Raw genomic sequence first — 24,357 nt, forward strand, 5'->3', positions numbered from 1 at the left:
ATATTAAGAATGTCTGTTTCTTTTTTGAAGTAGCGTGTGTCATTTAAAGCATCAAGAAGAAAATTCATATTGGCTTCCAGCTCCCTGCTAGTGTCCTGCACACGATCACCTCCCTTCCCGGTAGTCTAAAAATAATGGGAAATATTAAAAAATGAGCCAAAGGATAGAGCTGAGAAGCCAGTTACATTCAAGAAGCTATAATACTAGAGATAAAATGGATGTTCTGAGTATGTAGGTGCTTGAAATAATGATGAACATAAGAAGACAGGTGAGGACTAAACTCTATACTTATTTTCTAGAAGCGAAATGGGGTTGTGTGAGAAATTGGTGGCATGTGGTCCTGAAAAAGAAGGTGTGGAGGACAGTCTAGGTTCAGTGTTCAAACCAGCCCTTTGAATGGACACTCATTTTCCACCACGCAGAGGGAGTGTGAGGAGAAGGCAGACGGGCATTTCAAAGTTCCTGCTTTGAAACCCTGTGCAGGCACAGCCTTACTAAGTGGACGAAGGGCCCGTAAGCCACGTAGTAGCTCTGTCCAGAACCTGCTTTCCTGGTCACGCAGCGCAGCTGAGGCTGCCCGGGTCTCCAGCCTCCTGCCCTACGTGCGCTGCGACTGCAGCCGGTTCTGTGTCTCTGCGTGTGTGTGCGCGTCTGTCGACGACCACACTGCTGATATAAAATCAGTAGGTCCCGATAACCTTGGCCTCAGCCCTGCGGAACACTGAGCTCTGCTTCCAGTCCTGCAAAGCATCTAGATGCATTCCTGAACTGAAAGGCTTATGCCCCTGGTTAAATGCTTTGACAGCTCAGGTCCCGATTCCTCCACATTCCCTGCAGGAGGGAGCAGAGGAGGAGTAGGGAGGGTGCTGACCCCCTGCCTCCACGGTGAGTGATGGAACTTACTGTTCCATTTACAGTTCCATTTTAAAAATAGATGCTGGGCAAGTAAGCAATTAAAATTCAAGAAGGAAAGCAGAACTATCTGGCAGTTGTTCAGTAAGCCTAACTTGTATAAAAAAGATCTGCACATAGCTGGTATAAGTATAAACAGTCAGCAGCATGAGATTATGAAAAACAATTCTTGCCTGGCAAATGTAATTACTTTTAACAAAATTTAAAAGCCAGGGAGTGAAAAGAACACAGCACAAATTTTCTCTCTGCAGGCTGGGTCATTCAGCTGTACGTGGAATAAGCTCCCATAAAACATCTGAACCGTCGTCTTCGGATGTATCGATGCAGACAGGTGCAAGAGGGTCCGAATTCCAAGCGGGACATATGGTAGCTCGGCCCCGTTCCCAGTCAAATGAACTCGCTGAGAGCTTTGGTAGAGTGACCTGAACACCACATGGTGACACCGCTTCTAAATGAGAGCTGGTCAATGAGCTCAGATGTGTCTTCACACACCTCCTAGCTCCCCGGCTCTCCTCTGTGGCGTTGAGTTCACCAGGAGAAGTGGTGAACAATAGTTGTCCCATGACTGTCTCACCATTATCCAGCACTTTCTGGGCTCCACCCCCACCCCATCCCCAATTCTCTTCTGGGTAAATCACTCCCTGTCAATGGCCTGGCAGCAGAAGCACCATTGTTCCATCTAGTGGAGAGCTATTCAGTGTTGATGGCCTTTGATTTCTCTTTCCAAACATAGGCCTTGCCTCTGCCAGATAGGATTTTGCTGGTAGGGTTATGCTGGCAAATCCTCCTAACATGAGCACAGTCTGCACTTCCCCGAAGATTTATTGTGGCCCGAATCGGTCTAACTTACACCAATTCTGTGAATATAATAAGTGCAGACAATACCAAAGCCTCTCAGAAAACGTCTGATATAAAATAGATACACTAATTTACTGTGAAGGTTACAATCGTAAATAGCATTCAGAAGAAAAGTAAATAATGGCATTCATAGTTTGGCACAGACACGTTGCCAATGTGTCACATCCTGATGGATTGGGGATATGTCTGTGTCAAACTATGAATTCCGTTTTTGCTTTTTGAATGCCGTTTACAATTGCAACTGTCCGTGTGGATTATTGCATCTATTTTTATTGCCAAGGCTCTGTCTGGGAAGACGTAACAGAGCAATCAACAACACTGACTGGTTCTATTTTGCGGGAACAATAGTGTTCCTGTGAGCTGGGCTCTTCCATCTTCGTGCGCAGGACAGGAGGGCTGGGGTCTGGGCTTCCCCTCATCTTGAAGAGCCTGGGCAAAGGAGGGATGGAAGCTTATTATGTGGGTACATTTGTCAAAGTGAGGTCTCCCTGCTAAAAGCAAGGAAAAGGCGGTTGAGCCAAAGATGTAACAGTGATGGTGAGGTCAGGCAGTGGGGCACTGCAGGAGGGATGCAGCCCTGAAGTGCTGGGGAAGCTGGGAAGCCGCATAACTGCAACCACGGAGCCCTGCCATGGAGCTGGTGCTGCCCTCCGCGCTGCTGTCCAGGATGAGAGGGGAGAAGGGAAGGCTCAGGTACTCTCTAACACTCCTGTTCCTCTCCACTCCTTCCCCAGTAAATTCATGCCCAGACAGTGCATTTTCATTCAATCTGTACCACAAGCAACCTGAGAGTAAAGCTCCCTGTGGATGAAACATCTGTTAGATCATTCAGACTAGATATGAGGAAGAAATTTTTTACAATGAGGGTGGTGGAGCACTGGCACAGGCTCTCCAGAGAGGTGGTAGGTGCTCCATCCCTGGAAACATTCAAGGTCAGGTTGGATGGGGCTCTGAGCAACCTGATCCAGCTAAAGATGTCCCTGCTCACTGCAGGAGGTTGGACTAGATGGCCTTTAGAGGTCCCTTCCAACCCAAACTATTCTATGCTTAGCAAGAGTGGAGTTCTTTGCTTTCCTATACATTATTCCTGCCACCTCTACCCTGATAATTGGGCTTTCCCAGGATTGTCCTGGATGTAGCGCTCATGCAGCTGGAGCCTGAGGAGCAGCAGCACCGTGTCCGGGGTGAGGGCAGGTACCACCACTCGGAAGGGTGGTACCTGCCACAGCATCTACATCTGGGGGGACACCTCGGTGGTCCTGGGCTGAGGAGCAGTAGACAGTTACTCCCCACAGCAACCAGTGCCAGAAGTCTGTTGGGGGTCCAACGTCTGGATCTCCTCGCTAAGGACTGGCGTCCCACCAGTTTTTCACTTCGTTACCTTGGACTTTCCACATCAGCCTGCTCTGGTTTTGTCTGTCCTGCCCTTAAGCCTCCCGTGCAAGAGCCACTTTAGGTACTCACCAAACACCAGCACCTAACACCACTCGCAAAAGGCCTTGCTGCTTGACTGGCATTCCCTGCCGCTTCCAGTACAAACCAGAAATCCGTCGGCAAAATATCCTGGGGAGAAAAAAAAAACACCCAAAACCTGCTGGTTAAAAAAATAAAAATAAAACCATCCTAGTTAGTTATTACTCCGCTTCCTGGTGAAGCTGGTCAATCCGGCGCTGAGCCGAAGGTGCCAGTGGGCAGAGGGAGAGATGTGCTGCCACCGCTCAGGCGTAAAGAAACCCGCACCGGGCACCGACCGCGGCGGGCGGAGGGGCAGAGGGAAGCCCCCTCCCGGGGGGGCGGTGTGTGTGGGGAGGGGGTGTTGAGGCTGCTCCAGACATCCCGGAGCGGAGGAAGGACCCCCCCCCCCCCCGGTACTTTTCCCTTTCAACTTTTCGGGAGAGCCGGGCTGGGAGGCGGCGAGGGCAGGTGCACGGCACCGGGGGAGGAAGGGGGGTGGTTGTCGTGTGTGTGTCCCCCCTTTCCCTCCCTCAGCGGAGCGGCGGGAACCCGCTGCGGCCCCGTCCGGCGGCGCCCGCCGCGGCGGCTGCCCCCCCCCACCCCCCCCCCCCAGCCCGCCCCAACCCCTCACGGCAGCCGGTGCCGCCGCCGGTGGTGCCGCCGCAGCGCCCCCTACCGCCGGCGGGAGGGGGGTGACGACGGCGGCGGCGGGCCCGGGATCGCGTGCGAGCGGGGGAGCCGGCGGCTCGCCCTGTCACTCGGCCGCCAGCCCGCCACCTGAATCACGAGGGAAGCGGCGGCCGAGCATCCTCCCCACCCCCCGCCGCCCTCCGTCCCGCTCCCGCCGCCCGACTCCCTCACCTTCCGCCCCGGCACCGCCGCCTCTCCTCGGCCGCCCGCTTTAACGGCCGCGGCCGGGGGGCTGCTCCTCGCCCGGGAGAAACTTCACACCCCCCACCCCCACCCCCCTCAGGTCGTGGCGGGGACCGTGGGGTAAGTAAGTCGCTGCATCCCGAGAGGTCGCGGTGGGCAGGCGAGGCTCCAGCCCGGGTTTTGCGCGGGGGGAACCGGGGGAACGTCGGCTCCGGGGGCTCTCTCCCCCCCCCCCCCCCCCCGCCCCCCCCCCCATCCCAAACCCACTCCACCCGGGGGTGTCGGTGCTCCCCTGCGGGCCGTTTCGGCGGCGGTGGGACCGTTTCTTCCACCCGAGCGCGGGTGATGGTCCGCTGCTCCCACCCGAAAGCCCCGGGAGGTGCCGGTCCCCGGGCGGGTGATGCCCGGGGTGCTGCCCCGCTGCCCCGAGGGCTGCAACCGGGGCGGAGGGGGGGGGGGGGGGGGGGGGGGGGCACCTTGGCCACGTCTGGCTTCACCCATCCCCTTCCACTGATGCTTCGAGAGACCTTTTGGGGAGGAAAGCAAGTGAAATAAAGTTTCACGTCGCCTCTTTCCAAGCCCCAAGCGCGCTCGCTTGGCATGGAACAGGGTGGGTAGGCTTGGGGGTCGGCCAGTCCTCCCCCTGAAAAATCTTCATTTTCAGCCGTTTATAACTTAAGAGCTGAAAATTCTGGTTGTGTTTCAGTTTGACATACCAAAGGGGGGGAAATCAGCGAGGGAAGGGCGAAGCGTGTGTACGGGCTCTGGTGCTTTTTTGCGACTTTGCTTTACTTTGTTTAGTAAACAAGAATTGTGTACGTCTTCGGGAGAAGCTATAGTTTTGTGTCTTTATTAAAGAATAATGCAAATAGCATAAACCCAAGTTATATCACGTAAAAAACTTTTTTTTTTTCCTGAAGATGGGCACAAACAACGTTCGTGCGTCATTTAGTGAGTTTCTAGGAGATAGACTATTCAGACCAAAAAAAAAAGAAACGAAAACCACCAGAAAAACCCAAGAACATGCTTGACGTTGTTTGGTAGTCGGAGGTTTCAAAAAGACAACCGGGACTGAATTTAAATAAAACTGAGTGATCTGGTTGGGCTCAGAAGTAGTCTGTTGAGAAGAATGTTGATGCACATATGTTTGCAGGAGATAAAATAAAACAGTTCTCCTTTATGAACCGTAGAGACTGTTATTATCCAGGGCTAAGACTAAATCGTTGCATTTAAGCGAGAGACTTAATGACTGACAAGATCAAATTCACTGGCAAGATACTCGGTTAATTTGCAACCAAGAGCAGGAATTTATTTCCTTGAAAAACAAAGTACCTAATACTGTAGATATTAAGACCCAGAAAGAGTTACCAGTTAAGGTTTTGATAGTAACTTTAACGCCGTCGCTCCTGCCGGCACCCCCTGCCTAAGCACAGCCTTAGACAGTCCTCGCTTTTCACTGCCGCATCCACTGCGTCTCTGCATCAGCATGTATGTTTGTGACAACCTATTTTTTTTTTTTCTGTAGTTGACTGTAAAAGTATATTCGGGTGTTCTCTGGTCTTGAGGAGAGGCCCGGGCTTCTAGGGGCTGTGTTGGGCTAGTGTGTAAACACCTCCGGCTCTGGAAGCACGAGGCTCCGCAGCCCGTAGGGTGAAGGTGTACTTTTCGGCGAAGAGCAGCAGGGAACGACCGCTCGTACGTGGAAAAGCCGGGTTGTTGTGGTTTCGGTATTTTTATTCCCAATGAGCCGGAGGAGGAGGAGGTACGTTATTACCTCAACTTCCCATCGATTCGGATTTCTGCCCAGGAATCGTACGGAGGAAATGCAGCGCCAGGCCCTGGTTGCAGTGCGGATGCTTATGAAAACCAGCCAGCCCGTCTAATATTGATTCATCGGTTTCAGCATACAAACAGATTTAAACTCCACTGTGGAGGATTTAGTGGTCAGAAATGATTTTTCCATTAGATTTGCCTTTCTGTAGGTACATCTAAAAATATAGTAAAGACTCTTTCAGTATCAGGAGCTGCCCATACGTAGTTGAACTAGACTGAGAAGTTGGTACAGCTTTTGCTGTCGTGTTTTTAAGGGGTTCGATTCAACCGGAGACCCCACTAAATGTGGGGGCTCTGCTGTTGAATAACCAAGGTCCGGTGCCAAATCTTTCCTTAATATTCCTGGTAATTACTGCTGACTCATGCTGACATGTGAGTTCAATTAGCCCCAACTGGAATGTAAAGGATGTGGGAGTGTCTCTTTGTGCCCAGAGACAGCTAGGACAAAGCTGATTTTGGAGGAAAATTTAAGGAATTGCCAAGTTTGGGTAGGAAGTGTCAGCCAGGGTTTTTTTGTTTTTTTTTTTTTTTTTTTTTACAGTAATGTTTGAATAACCAATAAAGCTGAGTCCCAGGAAGGGCTTGAATTTGGATAACATGGACTTGTCTTCACTATGGAATAACTGGAGTCCTAACTCAGACATTGCTTCTAATTTGACTCATGTCCACACACGCAAACTCTTCGCCGAAGAGTGGTGATGTTTTCAATTTGACTTGGCTTACCCATGAGGAATAAGCTATAGCTCAGATAACCACAATTCATCAACTGCTAACACAATCTGCCTGAACGGCACGAGCGCGATTTTGCTCAGCCGGGGCTGTTCCCGCTTGAACGGGGTTACCTGGGCAGCAGGCAGCGCCTGCCTGCTTCCCTGGTACAGGCAGGGTGAAGACGTCATCGGTTCGGCCATGAGGTAAGCAACGGGACGTTTCTCAGCGCGAATATTCCCACATGATTACTGCCTACCTGCCGTGTTGGTGCCGGCGGTGGCCACTGTCAGCAGCCGTGGCAAGCAGGACAGGAGGACTTTGCAGCACTCGACGGTGCTCAGAGTGAGGCATGGCTGCAACAAGATGTGGAAAGCAAAAAATGGTCTTTGCCCTAGAAATTAGTTTCCTGTCAGCTACCAGCTGGTAGAAGAAGGTCAGTTGTACGTCAGAGGTATATGCTAATAGATATATATAAATAAATCCGTCTGTACTCGGTTAGCAGAAGGAAGAGCGGCTGCTTTGGGAGAAACAGGCTCGTTGTTGGCCCTCTGTGCAAATCACTACTAGGCAATGCAGACCAGGATTTCTGCAAGCATTTTGAGGTCAAAGCAAAGAAGGTGGACCCAAGAGCAAAGATGCAGCCTTGAGCGTACCAAGCGGACGCTTTTTTTAAGAGGAAGATGACCCTAGTGCAGACTCCTGGCTCTGCACGAAGAATGAACATTTCAAGGTGCTCTGCAAGGAATTTGACTCAGAGTTAGGGACCAGTGGAACATCCTGAGATGGAAATGCTTTAGGACTCTGTCTCTGTCGGTCCAGAGCTCCCACAGGGCTGTTGACAGTCATTCTGGATTTAGTTTAGCTTACCTTCAGAGTCGTGGACTTCTATAGCAGCCGTGGCTGCGTTGTGCTGTTGTCAACGTAACGAATGCGATGTGGGTATCTGCAGAATTTAAATGGATGGGCTTAGAGGATTGCACAGGTTGGGTGGACAAAATGACAACAGCATAATGCCAACTAAACGCACCCCAAACCCTTATGAACCCCTGAGGTCCCTAGTGCCAGTGTTTGATACAACCATTTCAGTGTAGACGAGGTAGGATCTGTTCACTCAGGTGCAATCCTCAGGTACGCAGGCGGGCAGCTACAGCCGCAAGGTACCCGGCGTATCTCTTTCACCTTTGTTTTTGAAACCTCGTTGTGGATCTTACCCTTTCCCTCTGATAGGTGCCTTCTGGCACGCAGCAGCAGGGCAAGGGCAGGATGGTGGTGTAAAATGGTGCGAGGTGGTTGTGCTGAGCGGCCGATGCCAGTGGAACACCTTCAACGTGGGCATTTACGAGCGAAGGATTTAGGCTGTACCCAGGTACTTGTGGCGTGATGAGATTGCTTTGGGCTGGCCCGTACTGCCTGCGGTTTTGAGTCCAGGCTGCATCTGCAGACACCGAATAAACAGTTTGCATGATGCAGTCTGTTAAGCTGGGGCTGCAAAACACGTTGTTTGCAGTCGTGTGTTTGACCTGCCCTGCGACTGCAGCAGTGCCTGCTGCACCGGAGCTATTGCTCTGTATTCAACAGCAATATCCGTGCATGCATTAAATATATTAAATATTTATTCCTTACTCTTAAACTTTATTTGTATTGATGCTAAACGGTGGTCATTTCAGTAGGATTAACTTGCTGAAAGCATGTGCTAACATAAAATCAAATTTTGCCACTCCTTAGGACTGTAAAACTGCACCATTAGTGAATTTCTCCCTCTCTGTAACACTGGAGCTGAGACAGAGTGAAGCTGAACACGTGGCAGTTTTGGGGTCATTGTCTCTCTTCCCCGGGAACTGTTTGCTGTGTTTGGTAGTACACTGATCCCTGGGAGTCGTGATGCTGAGTAGCCTTTGCTGGAACTCCAGATCCTATGCTCTCACCTCGCAGTCATGGCAGGGTTGTCTGCAAAGCGGGCTCCTCTTGGCCTCCTTGGCTTTCACAGGGATTTGCTTCTCCAGCGTATGTTTTTCTGATATGTGAGAGCTCCTAGTGCACTTGTCAGTTCAAGTCTTCCTCTCCTTTTCCTCAAATGAGGAATCCTTCCACAAACTCGGTGTTTTCTTCTTGTTTCGGGCCATGTCTAGAGAAGCAAAATCCGCTGAGGTTGTTCTGTGGGTAAAGAATACAGGTACTAGAGATTTTGGAGGGGTGTATTGAGAAGACTGTCATTCAGGTTAGGACTCCACGGGGGGCTGTCAGAGCTGTTCCCTATTTCATGAATGGCTCGAATGATGGGTCAGAGCATGTGGGCATTCAGCCTGCAGTTGTCACCAAGCTGAAACAGGTTCCAGGCACCCTGGAGATGAGAGTCGAATTCAGAGTGATTTTTGACAGTCACAACCTCCAGAAAATTAAGCAGGATGAGAGTCTGTAAGGTTTTGTGCAAAAGTTTATCTTCAGTCGGGAATAATCCTGTGCTCAAATACTGTATGGGGAATGGCTGGCTAGGCGACATGAGCTAAGGAGGAAAGGATGTGAAAATTCGGTGGATCACAATCTCAGCATGAGTCAGTAGCATTGCACTGTTGTGAAAATGGTGTGTAAAAATAGAAGTGTTTATTCTAAGACATAGGATTAATCTTTTGATGCTGCTCAGCACAGGTAGGCCCTTAGTGGGAGCAGGGTGCTTGAGAAAAAATGCAGAATGAAGTAAGAGTCCAGAGGGGAGCAGCAGGAATGATTGGATACCTAGAAAACATCACTTAGGAGAAAAGGTGAAAATAATTATTCAGTCCAGAGATGTGAAGAGTAAAGGGAAACAAGTTAAAAGTCTTTAGAAATAGAGGGTTACCTGCAAAGTTAGTTAAACTTAAACCATTGTTTAAGTTCATGTCAGCTAGGGCAAGAAAGTTGTAGTAAGGAAAATGTAGGTTAAGATGCTTAGGAGAAAATTTGTGATTTTAGTAATAGTTAAATGCTGGAATAAAATCTCTGGGGTACTCACAGAAACTATACTTCTTCAGTATAAGCAGCTTTTGGGAGTGGTTTAACAGCTGTGTTGTTACAGCTATGATGGCCTAAGCATGTAAAAGACTAGAAAAATGTGGCGCTTTTTTATTATATCAATTGATTTAGCTGGAAGAATCAGACAAGGCTTTCATGCTCACAAGCCATTTCTCCGATCTGAAACCTCTGAATGGTTTTGGTACAGCTGCTTCTGTATGAAGCAGGGAAGGATGTTCTGTAAAATCTCTTGAGGGTCCTTTCAGCCCCCATTTGCAAAGATGTAATGATTAACAAAATCTTTCTGTCTTGGGATAGATGGGTGTTCAGGGACTGGGGAGGAAAGACATGCTAGAGAAGCGGAGGAAGGAGCTCTCCCCTAGCCTGCAGTTGGGGAGATTCCCTAAGATTTTCGCTCCACGAAAATTCCTGTTTATTTGCTTTCAGGAGTGGATGAGAATCAGTAAAGGTTCAAATCGCTGCTTTATTAGTGTCGGGTGGTTTTGGATGGTAGCAAATGCTTTATGACAAATTATATTGTGGTAGGATGTATCTATAACACGTTTGCTTTTTTATCTTGGAGACTAAAAAAAATTCTGGGAGTTCTAAAGGCAAGAGGTCAAATTTTCCCCCATCTCTTGCCCTAATTATATAAAGTAAAATACTTGCAGTCATTAGTTTCTTATGAAAATTAAATTTAATTATTTTTTAAAAAATCTAAAAATATATGATGAAAAATTTAATGAGCACATAGAAAATACTACTGCTGGGGTTACTAATGAGAATCAATTTTTATATATTGATTAATTTAGGGTAGTATCAGATAGAAATAGTATTAGAAGACAGAGTTGTACTGCAGACAACTTGCAAATGTATTTAAACATATTTTTTTCCTCTGGAGACATGTCTCAAACAGTGAAAGTATTTACAATACAAAGTGCCAAAAATTGTCAAATAATGAACAAAAAAAAAAGGTAGAATTGTCCATAGATCTCAGAAACAGAGTGGGAATAGATGTGTTGTTATACTGCTTACAAAGGAGAAATTTGTATTCCCGGAGAGGAAATCGTATACTTACATACGTATGCATCCATGGTTAAGGACCTGCAGTAAATCTGAGTATGTATCCAAACCAAGGGGCTGGAGCAGTGCCTTGTCAGCGTAGCAGCCAAAACTAGCCGGCCTTTCAACCAGTAGAGCTTGTTTAGCTACTTTTATAATCTCAAAAATAATAGCTACATCAGGTTTTATTTTTACTTTTGTCTCCAGATTCTGTATCTATCTGAAAGAACAGGGACTTTTGAGTTTTCGTTCTGATTTTCGTGTACTTCATTAAACTGAAGACTTGCAAGAACTGAGCAAGATCTTGACAACTCACCTGCCAGCCTGGCTCTCCGTGTACGTTTCTAAGCCGTGACCTGCTTCTTTCAGATGCTGCAGTGTCTCTTACACCGGTACCAAACACATCTTAAAAGACTGAATTGCAGTGGTAGCAATAATAACAATGACAATTTAAGCATCAAGCAACATGACTTGTGCAGTTCTATGAGAAAATATTTAATGTTTCATCTCATTTTGTCTCTGCATTCCCATTTTCCATCTCAAGCTTTGAGAAAAACCTTATTTTTTCCCTGAAAGCTTTTGGCTTTTTCTCTTCCTGTGGATCTTCAGACATCTAAGCTCTGCTGAACCTCTGTTATGGGGCTCTTGGCATTTCATCCTCTGCTTGTCCTTTTCTTCCACTGAGTGACTGAGGAGGAGAAACACAGAAGAGCAAAGCCAGAAGAATGGGATTGCATCTTCCCAACAAGCTGATGTTACATCTAGGTTTATAAGTAATTCTTCTCCCTGCTCTCCTACTCCTACACAAACACATTTCATAATAACTTTTACAGTAATAAAGAAGTCAGTCCCCATTTTGCTGGCCTTAGATCCAGTCCTCTATTGCTTCTTTTCTCGGGGAAAACGCTGCGCTGTCTTCTCTCGGTGTCACAGAGGCTCCTCTGAGGACAGGCTGTGTCTTTGGGCCAGAGACAGCCATGTCCTTCTCCTTCCACACTGTCTCTAGTGATACAGAAATATACAAATATATGATTGACATATATATATATATATATGAGAAATATATATGAAAAAATAGATATTAAAAACATATGAGCTGTCACATATTTTGTCTCCTATTCTGCACCAGAGTACAACTAAAACCTTTTAAGAAGCCTTTTTGTGGAAAAGAAGAGAGGAATCAGGGAAGTGAGAGTACAGTTATGGTGTGTGGCAGACTCTTTGGAAAGACTGGTAATTGGATCTTGGCCCGCTCGCAGGAGGGGATCACTAGCTTACTGGCTACTGTGGAGAGTCTCTCTGATTTTGACAAGCAGTCCTTTCCTGATAAAAATTCCATTTAAATTAGTTCTGGTTTGGCTTTACAGTAGAAAACTCCTAAAAATGGTTCGTAGTGTTTCTCTCTGTCTCATCTGTTCAATCCTCTAATCTATCTGTAGCCTCCCTCTGTATAACTCGGGGTTTTTCACCATGCTGTTAGCATTTGCTCCAAAATTGCACCACACTTCTCGTTTGACCTGGTGGATGCAGGATGATAAATAGTCTTACCAAAGATCATTCTTCCAGTGTTTCAAAGAGAACCCCAAACCCCTGACAGTCAAAGTCTGACGAAATGACAAGCAGGGTATTAAAACACAGGTGGTCGGGAGAGCAACACCAGGAATGCTGGTGAGGTTTGGAGGACCAGCATAGCTTCATAGTTCATAGTTGCATTTGCAACCTGTGGCTAGTTCTGTGACTTGAAGTGACATGTCTAGTTCACCCCACCACGGAGCTGTACGGGTGCTGGAATATGTACCGCCTTATGGTGGAACAGGGGAGCGGGGCATGACAATAAAACAACCCAAAAAGCAGGGTCACATGTGTCTTGTGAAAAAAGTGACACAGCCCATTCGAAGTGACACTGTTAGCCTTTTTATCCAAGGGCATTTATCTCTCACTTACAATTGCGGAGTCGTGAACTACACAAATGTGATGAACTAACTAGCTCTAGCAGCCTTATCATGAGAGCACAGAGCTAAATCTGGGCAGAACCTATCAGAAAAGTTAAATATACACTTGATAAATATACTTGAGGTTTTAGCTTGTGCTGAGCTCTGTGTTGCCACCAGAAAGCTGCTCCCAGAACCTCAACTTGCTGTAGGTTGTGGACAGCTGAACTAAGGCCCGGCTACGCTGCACCTCCATGGCAGAAATGTTTCATTGACCTACCTTACTGGTTTTAGTCACACTTGCTATGAAAATGATGCTTATGCTTTCACAGCGTCTGCTTTTCCGTCTTCAGAAGTTACTTCTTTTGACCTGTTAGTCAGGTTCCAGCAAACAAAACAGAGGGACAGAGATCGCAAAGATATTATGTTCCTGAGAGTTTAAAGGTGAAACATGCTACGCTAATATCCCTACTGAGGGCAAGATTGCAATGTGAGATTGAGTGTCTTGTTAATCATCAAATAATCCATATGGTTCAGACAATATCTTAAATGCCCCAGCTGTAGCAAAACATTTCATCCCTGCTCTCACCTTACTATGGAAAGGGTAGAGTAGCTGCTCTGGCAGCCCTGTATTCTCCCCAGACAGTCTGTGGCAAAGACAACGGAGGACTGAAAGCAAGGCCAGTAGAAAGAGATGCCACTCCACTAACCGTAAACTGTTGTACCAGACAAATGCCCAATCTGACTTTTTTTGGGTGTGTTTTTATATGTGCTGTAGTCCATATCCTTCCTGAAGTGACACAGTGCACGTGTTAGAAGTCCTAAAAACAGCTTAATTTTTAAAACATCACTTAAAAAAAAAAAACCCTGCATCTAAGCTTTTTTCAAAAAGTTATTTACATCCTCAAAGCTCAAAAAAAGTCTCCTTGAACTTAATTTCAGGCTTTCTTATATAAACAAATAAAGAAAGGAGGGCTGATGAGATAATTCAGTCCCCAAATGAACTTGTTTGTGAGGGAAGAATAGTGATTGAAATTATTGTTCTGCTAAAGATTCCTGAAGAGTGTAGCTGCGTACCCACCCTGTAGCAAAGGGCTACCGTGTTTCGAAGTCAAGCACTTGCAAATTAGGAAATCCGGGAGTTAAAGATGAAATGTGAATTCCTCACCTACGTGGACAGGCACTAAACTTAATCTCATACTAAAACCAGAAATCACGTCGTTTTTTAAATTATCCTCATTCACCTTTTGGTCCCAGCTCTGTTCTCTGCGTTGTTCAAATCCCGTGCAAACACAGGGCTATTAATTTTGTCACAGACTGTTCTGTGATAATTGTGACTCTAGTATCTAAGTATATCAAAGCCACCGCTGAATTAATCTTCATTATACTGCTGAGACATACGGTCTTCTTAGTAGAGATAAACCTGAGAGATGTGGTCTCATTTACACAACGCCAGGCACTCGGGAGGTGATTTTTCAGAAGACGCAGCCTTTGGCGTACGTTCGTGCAGGGCGCAGCCCTGGGGTGCCTCCAGCTGCGGCGCGGAGTGCTCAGCGCGTTTAGAAATCAGACCAAGGCTCCCAGAACACGAGGGCTGACGCCTCTGACGTCACTGGCCGTAGCGGTGTACCTCGCATCCTACAGCCCCTCCACGGCCCCGATCCCTTCCCTAAGCTCTCTGAGCGGGGCAGGGGTCCGGCTCTGCGTGCTCTGACATCTTCCCGTAGCGATGGCAAAGGAGCCTGCAGGAGACCCGGGTGGGAAACTGCACTTGGGAGGGTGCAAGCCACCTAATTTCTGCCAAAAATCCTGAATTTTGGGTGGTGACTTGGAGGTCCTAATGATAACTCTGGTCCCTTTATGGAGTGTTACGAAGCGCAGCATCTGTCTGCAGGTCTTAGGGGTGCTGAGACTCAGGACTACAAGCAGTTTGCTTCTACCCCCTCCCTGCCTCCTCTCCGTCTGCCTCCCAGTCCTTCCCACGGCCAACTCCTCATTCCCCTGCCTTGCATGTGGAGTTCCGTGTCTCTGGGCGGCAGTGGCTGGAGTAGGGCGAGCACACCAGGATGGGGAGGGAGAGGAAAAGTCTGGCTCTGCCTTTGCGCCTCCGAGAGGAGGCATGTAAAGCGCATGGGGATGCATATGGAGAGTGCAGATGCCTGTAGGAGGAATGAAGGGGATGACGTGTGCTCAGCTCAGGCAGCAGCTATAGATAACTGTCAGACTACAAGTCTCCCGAGCACACGCGAAACGGATCTTTATTTCAGAAGCTCCAAACACGGCCGAATTTGTACACATTTTCTTTAAAGGAAATCAAAGAGAGATTTTATATATATGCTATGTCAGACAACCTTAGCTGTGTTGTGAGCCCAGCGTAGGATCCCCGGTACTTGCAGAACACCCTCTGTAAGTCACCTTTCCATTAGTCAATTCACATCTCTAGCAGCTCTTCAGGTTTGTGAATTAACCTCCTTCCCTTTTCACTGGAGAGAGGATTGAGGCAGAAAAGTAAATTTTAGGGCCAGAAAGAGCCACCCTGATCTTGTTTCGATCTCATGCATAACAAGGACTGTCAGACATCCTTGAACAAACTCTTCCCCACACAGGTCTGATCGTTTTCTTAAGAAAAAAAATCTTGATTAAAATAAATGCTCAGTGATGGAGAGTCCTCTACAGTCCTGGGTAAATTATTTTAGTAGCTATCCTCATTTATTTGTAGTTTGAATTTAATTAGCCTCAAATTCTGCAAATTGGATCTTGCTAGATTTAGCTTGATCTCTGTCACGAAATGTTTGTTTCTTACATAATGCAGTTACTTATTGTGAGGAAGTTCTCCGTTGCTGTCCTTCATGATAACCCAAACAGTTTGTGCTCCTGGACTCTGACTGTGGGACTCGTTTTCTCAGCCTTTAATCATTTTTGTGACTCTCTGCTGCAGTTTCTCTTGAAGTGTGGCTGTTTCTGGACGCAGTATTGCGTGCCAATACGTCCAAAGCCTTTGTTATATTTTCCCCTAAAACATGACCGTTCATCTGAAGCGAAGCATTTGGCAGAAATGCGCTAATCACAATTAATTTAGCGACAGATAAGATTTCTATTCTGTTGGTTATCTGTCGCGAATGGAAGCCTTTTGCCGGAGCTGCTGCCTCCCAAGGTAGAAGCAACTCACAATCCTGTGAAACCCCAAGCTGTGCTCCAGCACCATCCCCTTCTCGCTTTGCCTGTGAAGCTGCGCCGCGGTTTTGCGGTGGAGCGGGGATGAGAACACAACTTCCCTGTTCCCAGGCTGCCTCTTCGAAACCTGCGCCGCTTCGAAGCTGTGGTCTGCACAGCCCTTTGCTGTAGTTCAGGCACTGAATGCACGGTATGTGATCACATTCGGGCAGGAAATGATTCATAAAGTTTAATGAAAGGAGAGATCATTGGATAACGTAATTTGACCTCCTATAGCTACCAAAGCTACCAAATTTTTGGGTTTTTTTTCCTGAGTATGCCTGCATTCAGCCCAACTGCCTTTATTTAATTGAAGTGTAACTTCTGTCAGGGTAAAGTGGACACTACAGAAAGACACCTAACAGTGATTTCAAGACAACAGGATCCATTAAATCCTTTGTAGCTTGTTTAAATGCTCCCACTGTTACAGATTAATGCCTTATTTCTTATTTGGATGTATCTGGCTTCAGCTTCACTTTCTAAATGCTTGCTGTGTTTCAGATTAAAATAATTCAGCACCCACATCTTCCCCATGAAAGTATTTCACTTTACTCAAGTCACCTAATGCTTTGTTCTATGCAAGGCACTTTCTTCAGCCTGCAAGGTACTTTTTTTTTTAGCTTCTTTCCTCACCCTTTTCCAATTTCTAACATTATTTGAAAAACATTTACGTGGGAGCTGTACACACTGTTCCAGCATCTGCCTCATTATATCTGTAAACAGAGGTAAAATCACTTCACTTAGGTCAGCCACTGCGTTAGCTGCCTTTGCAGCAGCTCCTCCCTGGGAGCTCAGGGTATGGATTGTATTCATTTTTCACTTTGATCCCTAATTCCTTTCAAGAATCACTGGCGTTTCAGGATGCAGTCCCTATTCGGGAGCAATGGCTTGCATTCCCTGTTCTGAGGTGTGAGGGTTTGCATTTGGCTGTATTAAAATGCATTGTGGATAAACAGAAAGAGCATACCGGGCGCTCTAGATCGCTCTGTTTCACTACATCTTCAGCATTACTACTTTTTTTTTTTTGGTTCTGTCACTTGACGAATACTTTAATGACGGAAACTGTGCACTATAATACTTCACTGTGGCTTTTTAACATCAGAATGTTGCGCTGCTAAGTTAAATGATTTACTAACACAAGTGAATTCCTGTATCAGCTAGAGGTGATAACTTCTCAGTGAGCTAGTTTCACTCCACAGAGCATGATATTCCATAGAATTCTGCTAAGTGATGTCATTTGTCTTTCTTATCAGCTTTTCTGGTATTTTGCTTGGGATGGATGTCAGTCTCGCCATCCGGTGGTTAGCTGGATCATTGTTTCCCTTCTCTGAAGATTGTCGTATAGCAGCTGTCTTTGAGCCCTTTGGATTTCCCCAGTGTTCGGAGATTTATTACGACTTAATGTCAGCAGTGATTAAAAGCATCTGACATAAGAAAGTGAATGATCATGGCCTGCATCTGCCCTTTCCCAACAATTCTGTTCCTTTCAGTCCCAGCTCTCCTCCTCCTGAAGCTCCTCAAGCTTGAAAGCCCCCTCTCCTGCTGCTGGAGGGGTGGAAGGCTGATGCTTTGGGTTCGTCTTCATCCTTCCTCAAACAGAGATACTCTCTGTGAGGACTCTCAAGTGTTACGGAGAGAAAGAGAAAGAGCACAGTTGTTTTGAGCAGCTGAGTGAAGTCCCCCCAGCTTCTTCCCATTCCTCATTCCCACATGAGGCTGGTGGGCTGGTAGGGGAAGGAGCCCCCAGCCTCCTGCAGCGGTGGAGGTGGGCTGTTCTGTCCCAGCGGTGGAGAGCAGAGCTCACAGACGATCAGAAGAGGGCACGGTCCAGGCGGGACCATGAATACGTGCTCTTCTCCAGCTTTTAAAATAAATGTTTTCTTGGTCTATGTTTCTGAGCAGGTCAACAACTTCAAGTGCTGTTTTCAGCCCTGTTTGTAGGACCATTAGCCATGAGCCTTCTGACTTGGTCTTTATTCCCGTGCCTTCATTCCAAACTCGTTTTGTCTGCATGCCACTATTGGCATTAGTGGTAGGAGCAGAAGCACCTCTTGGCTGTACACATATCTGGGACGTTGGTGTTCGGTTGCTGAGGCAGTGCTTCATACCATGTTGCTGTGGTAACCCCTTGTCCTAATTCTGTAGAAAGTTCCTGTAGAAAGCCTGAAGAGAGCATGGTTTATTCTTATTTGATGCAAGTGCATGATTCTCCTTCTTTTCAGAGACTAGAAATAACTCTGATGAACACTCTTACACAGTTCTAACATACAGCCACGTCCATCTAATAAACACTGTGCACACTTTTTAGACTTCTTTTGTTCATAATATTCTTCTAAAAAGCATACTATCTTTTCTCTTTAGCGCTGCAAATTGTGAATTTTCCTTTGGGCCTTTATCTTTCTTAACCAACATTTTTACACTTCATAAATTCTAGCTTGTATTGTTTGTTATTTATTTCCTGGGTTTCAGATGCTTGAATCCTGAGGTCTTTTTATTTATTTCTATTTGCTGTCACATATTCATCAACTGAACCAGAATGCCTTTTAAAACAAAGTGGTCCTTTTGGGAAATTGAATGAACTCTTAACTTTCAGTTTTCAGTTGAATTATGCTGTCCAAGTCTTTTTCCTCCTTGTAATTTTGCTCGTGAAGTCAAGAGAAGGGAAGTCTAGCATGTGACACTGTTCAGAAACATGAACTATGAGTCATAGATTCGTATTATGGACGGAAAGGACTCAGAACACAAAAGTGTTACAATATTGTATCAGGTTTGCGTGGCAAGGTTTTGGTAGCGGGGGGGCTACAGGGGTGAGTTCTGTGAGAAGCGGCTTTAGAAATTTCTGATACAGCCAATGCCAGTTGGCTCCAAGATGGACCCGCTGCTGGCCAAGGCCGAGCCCATCAGCGACGGTGGTAGTGCCTCTGGGAGAACGTGTTTAAGAAGGGGAGAAAGTTGCTGCACAACAGCAACTGCAGCCTGAGAGAGGAGTGAGAATATGTGAGAGAAACACCTCTGCAGGCACCCAGGTCAGTGAGGAAGGAGGGAGAGGAGATGCTCCAGGCGCCAGAGCAGAGATGTGGGGAAGACCATGGTGAGGCAGGCTGTCCTCCTGCAGCCCATGGAGGTCAACGGTGGAGCAGATCTCCACCTGCAGCCCATGGAGAACCCCACGCTGGAGCAGGTGAATGCCTCAGGGAGGCTGTGACCCCGTGGGAAGCCTGTGCTGGAGCAGGCTCCTGGCAGGACCTGTGGACCCATGGACACAGAGGAGCCCAGGCTGGGGCGGGTTTGCTGGCAGGACTTGTGACCCCGTGGAGGACCCACACTGGAGCAGTCTGTCCCTGAAGGACTGCACCCCGTGGGAGGGACCCACGCCGGAGCAGTTCATGAAGAGCTGCAGCCCGTGGGAAGGACTCACATTAGAGAAGTTCATGGAGGACTGTCTCCTGTGGGAGGGACCCCACGCTGGAGCAGGGGAAGAGTGTGAGGAGTCCTCCCCTGAGGAGGAAGGAGCAGCAGAGACAACGTGTGATGAACTGACCACAACCCCCATTCCCTGTCCCCCTGCACTGCTGCAGGGGAGGAGGTAGAGAAAATTGGGAGTGAAGTTAAGCCCGAGAAGAAGGGAGGGATGGGGGAAAGGTGTTTTACAATTTAGTTTTTATTTCTCATTATCCTACTCTGATTTGATTGGTAATAAATTAATTTTCCCAAGTCAAGCCTGTTTTGCCCGTGACGGTAATTGCTTAGTGATCTCTCCTTGTCCTTACCTTGGCCCATGAGTCTTTCGTTATATTTTCTGTCCCCTGTCCAGCTGAGGAGGGGGAGTGGTAGAGCGGCTTTCGTGGGCACCTGGTGTCCAGCCAAGGTCAATCCACCACAACTATAAAGAAAATATCTTTTAATGTGAGGTCTCAGAGTAAACTGCAGAAATTCTTTTGACATCTTCATACCATTTCAACTCCCAACTGGAGTAGAAAATCCACCAGAAATCTTAAAAACTGGCAGACTGTCGCAAAACATGAGCTTGTAGACTAGACTGACCTAACAAAGGTCTTTGAAGGTGGCAAGAAGGCCTTGTCTAACCAAAGGCTGTGGGATAAACAGGCTTTCTTAACCTGGAGCAGTATTTATTGCATTGTATCATATCCTTCATAGACTTTGGCCAAGCAGTTCACTCATCTAATGTCACATAAAATCATCCTAGTAATACTGAAAAAAAAAATGGTTTTGTTTGTTTCTGGAAGAACTGTATACCTGACACTGCACCAGCTGGAGAATGACTGGTATTTCCACCGTCAGCTACAACTGAGAGAAGGCAACTACCGACCTATTTGCCTGATCTCTATACTATGAATCATTTTAGAATGAATTCTCAAGGAAAGAACCATTAATGTCTGTGGTTAGTTGTGTAATGGAGTAAAAATGGGATGTAGATTTAGATGATTTTGACAAAGTAACCCGATAGCTTTCTGTGGATACAATAACTGGTTTTCCAGATGAAGGAAATACGGTAGACCTAATCTATCTCAATTTAGCAAAGGATGCTATGCTGCTGAGGACTAGTAAAGAATTGAAAGGGTTGGGGGAAAGAACTGGGTCAGCAGCATGTGCTGAAAGGAAAATGACTGATCAGGAGGGAAACTACAAGCAGAGTTCCTCAACTATCTGTTCGGAGACAATCATTTTTTTACCAAGAAATTTCATGCAAAACCAGAAGTGCACCAATAAACTTAGTTGCTTGCACCATCAATACAGAAGCGGATACAATTCTCACATAACAAAAATGAACTGGAGATTAGTTGTATGAGCGGGATGACTAGGCACTTGGGCACTAAAAGTCAGTTTTCCTCTATAAACTGTGCGTTTATTTATTGGAAGTTATACATGAAGACAGATAACTGTGCGTATTAGGTGACCACAGGATCCCTGTGAGCCGTGAATTTGATAATGGCTCTGAAAAAGGAAAATGCGGTCGCACAAATATATTTGTGAGATAATTTCCCATAAAAATATAGTGGTTTGTCAATAAATACGTGTATATATGCATGGATGAAATTACTTTTAGATTTTACTTCATGCGTGATTATGTTTATCCATATTTTAGACAGATTGACTGAAATGAGAAAATAAAGGCTCGTAAGATGATAAGAAGAATAAGGAGTTTGTAACACGAGAGGGGAATAAAAGAGTTTGGGTTGTCCTAGAATAGAAAAATGAAGGCTGACTGAAGATACGCCTGATATTTAAAAATACGCCAATGAGTAAACACAATGGAGGAGGAAGAGCTATTTAAACTAAAAGACAATGTTGGCAGAAGAACAAATGGGCATAAAATGACCATGAACAAATTTAAGCTGGAAAGCAAAAGGTTTCTAGTTATCAGAAAGCTGTCTTTCAATGAAAAGCGAAGCTCCTCTAAACAGTTTTTAAATCAAGTTTGGTAAGTCCGTAGATTTGCATTACATGACATTCGTTTCTTCAGTAGCATGGGATTTAGTTCAGTGCCATAGAGGTTCCCCTTAATTTTACATCCTACCCAAAGCAACAGATACTCTTGGGATACAGTAACCCCTCAGGCAGCGTGCACCCACTGTTGAGCAGCACACAGCAAGACTAAAATACTCTTTCAGACAGAAAATCAAGACATTTCGACATTCAGCTAATTTCTGGAAGATTTAAACAGACTGAATGCAAAGATTTCTTTCAGAGCTTGCAATGTCTCTACGGCTAACGTGCTCGAACAGAGCAATAATAAGGCTAAGTTTTGTCTGCAAACTGTCACCTCCATCAGCACTGCATTGGGTCCTGATGCAAACCACAATACTGTGTGTCACTTCTTGAGCTGCCGACAGATACACTTTCAGTCTTTAAAAATGAGGATGTGAGGACCTGGAAAAACGCTGATTTGAATAATTGCATCCTACTTCTCACAGTGTCAGTAATGGAAGACAATATTCCTGTGTATTTACAAAGCTGTGAAATCCTTCCTGCAGAAGATGATGCGTAGTATTACTCATTCTTATTTGTTTAGCCGAACTTAAAAATGAGCCTAGAAGGAAAAAAAAAAAATTAATTTTGGATATTGAGTAAACAGGATGTATTTTATACCCATTTTTATACCATGTATAGTATGCTTAATTTGAAAAAATGAAAATTGAATATAAACGTCAATATTCTAATAATATTAAAGTAGGAAATTGGAATAAGCCTTAAGCTTCTATCTTAACTAATGCCACCGTGCTTTTTAGTGTTGTTGAACGCCACACTCAAGGAACAAACATTTTCCTCGGCTGAACTTTCTCGGTGCTGTCGTTTTGTACAGCGGCGTGAAACACAGAAAACTCTAAACTAAGAAATCCTATTGCTTTTGTTTTTCAGCATCAAAACCATGATTCCTCCGGGGGAATGCCTGTATGCTGGGAGGAAAAGGAGGAAACCCATTCAGAAACAGTTAAGTATCATATACATCAGGAGCCACCTCCCTCCGAGTGTACGTGTTAGAAATGAGGTCGAAGAAGGAGTCCCTTCCTCCCATGGTCCGCTGACAGAGGAGAGACCTAATCTCTTTCCCTGCAGCGAGAACCCCCTGGTTGGGAGGCTGGCTCTTCATGGCTGAGACCAGCTCCAGAAAGGATGCTGAGCATGGGTCAAACCGTCCTCACCCATCACTGGGCGGCCCAGGAGGAGGCCGGTGGGGGTTGTGGTGCGTACCGTGGTGTACAGCAGAGTACGCTGCCGGGAGGAGCGGAGAGGGACAGCACCTCTCCACGGGCAGAAGATACCGGTGGACTAAATGTCAGCTGGGCAGTGGGCCGGAGGGGTGGTTGCCACCTCCTTGCTTCTGCGTTCCTCGCCGCCTGTTCAAGGAGCCTTTCGAGAAGCTGCGTGTCGGGTGGCACCAGCGCGCTGGCGTTGGCGCTCCCCCCTTCCCCCTTCCTTGGCTTAGCCTTGCTTGGGGCATCGCTAAGTCCAACATGTGCGAGCCTGGAAAGTGGGTCAGTTCAGCCAACTGAAAACGCAGACTGGTGACTCACGTTTTGCACAAAGAGCACATCATTTTTAAACCGCTGTTTACTATGGGATCACTTTCATTAGGAGAAAAATGGGAGAGAGGAATTGTACGTGTGAAGGCAAAGCAGAGAAAAGAAAAAAAGCAGTGGGAAGTTGTTACTACAAGATGCTTGAAATGGGAGGGGAAAAAAGGTTGCTATCGCTCCAATGTGAAATGATTTCCAGATGCCATAAACCACGCTGTGAAATGAAGCTTTTTAATATAATCATTCCACATCTTCTGTGTTACACTTGATTATATGGTTATGAAACACACATTTTTGCTGTGTTAAAATTACGAACTGGCACTGGTGGCCTTCACAGACAATTTAAGGATGAGAAGGTAACTAAAATAGATTTCCCTATTTTCAGTTGCTCAGAACTTCTAAAAATAACCCACTTGGCTTAAAGTTGTATATATTGGTCTCAAGTCAAAGGGGAGCTTCTCTGAATGTTTGAGTGAAATCTGTTGATTTTGTTTGGACTTTGCAGAGTATTTGCACATGAACCACTTGTTCCCACTTTAAGAAATATTTCTCCAGTGTAAAATATATCATACGTGACAATTCAATAGACAAAGATAATGACAAGAAAATGACTTTTCCTGCAAAACCTGAGTGTTAAATCTAAAATATATGTAACATTTCTGCACTACTAGTCAAATATAAATGTGGATATTTAACTTTATAACTGCATGAGGCGTGCAACCACTCCAGTACATGAAAGTACATCTGTGTAGGACTGTTTATGAATAATAATTTTTGTGAGAAAGGAAGGAGAGTTGTGGTTGCTTTAAGAAACATTAAGCTTCATGTTAGGAAGATATATACTAGCTAGAACTTCTCTTGAGGATGACTTCTAGATAAATGCAACGGCTAAGAAAACTACTTGTCAACAAAGGATATAGATGCTCTCAGGAACCTTTTATGAAATTCTGGCTTCGGCAAAATAAGAGGCAAATTCTCACTGGATTGGTTGGAGCCAAGTTTTCACCTTGAGAATAGCTTTGCTATGAGGTTGCAGTACAGGTACCTGAGCATGAGCTTATCCAGCCAGGACATATACAATTTTGATCAAGAAACTTGGTTTTGGTTAAAACAAAGGGAATCATATGCTTTGGATTATTAGACTATTGAGCTCCCGCACTGGAGACAGCCCTCTGTTTTCTGTGGTTGGTTACTTATCACTTGCTAAGGGTGATTTCTCAGTTTCCAGCAACACTGGTCTCTTACTCAAACCTTATCTATTTGTGGGCCTGGTCTCTGGTGAGCCTTTCCTGTGGTTATTCCCTCACTCAAGGACTTCCTAACTCTGATCTAAAGCGGCTCTGAATGCCCAAGACCGACTGGCTGACAGAGCTCCTTTCACGGTCTCTGTGCTTCAGACCTTACTGACATTTCAGGACTCCGAGGTATCCTTACTGTTACGCTGCCTCAAATAATTTATCTTGAATTTAGAAGGGCAGACA

At 46.0% G+C, this 24,357-nt stretch overlaps 1 protein-coding gene across 1 annotated transcript in view; it reads left to right on the forward strand.

The window, feature by feature from the left end:
- The first annotated feature begins 22,227 nt into the window (after nt 1–22,227).
- Nucleotides 22,228–24,357, forward strand: part of AHRR (aryl hydrocarbon receptor repressor) — a 66,038-nt gene continuing 63,908 nt past the window's right edge. Inside the window, exon 1 of the mRNA XM_086469456.1 lies at nt 22,228–22,289. Coding sequence (XP_086325582.1) covers nt 22,228–22,289 — 62 coding nt within the window. The remainder of the gene's footprint in view (nt 22,290–24,357) is intronic.

The sequence above is a fragment of the Leptosomus discolor genome, chromosome 8, assembly GCF_034619465.1.
Source record: "Leptosomus discolor isolate bLepDis1 chromosome 8, bLepDis1.hap2, whole genome shotgun sequence".
NCBI classification, from domain to species: Eukaryota; Metazoa; Chordata; class Aves; order Leptosomiformes; family Leptosomidae; genus Leptosomus; species Leptosomus discolor.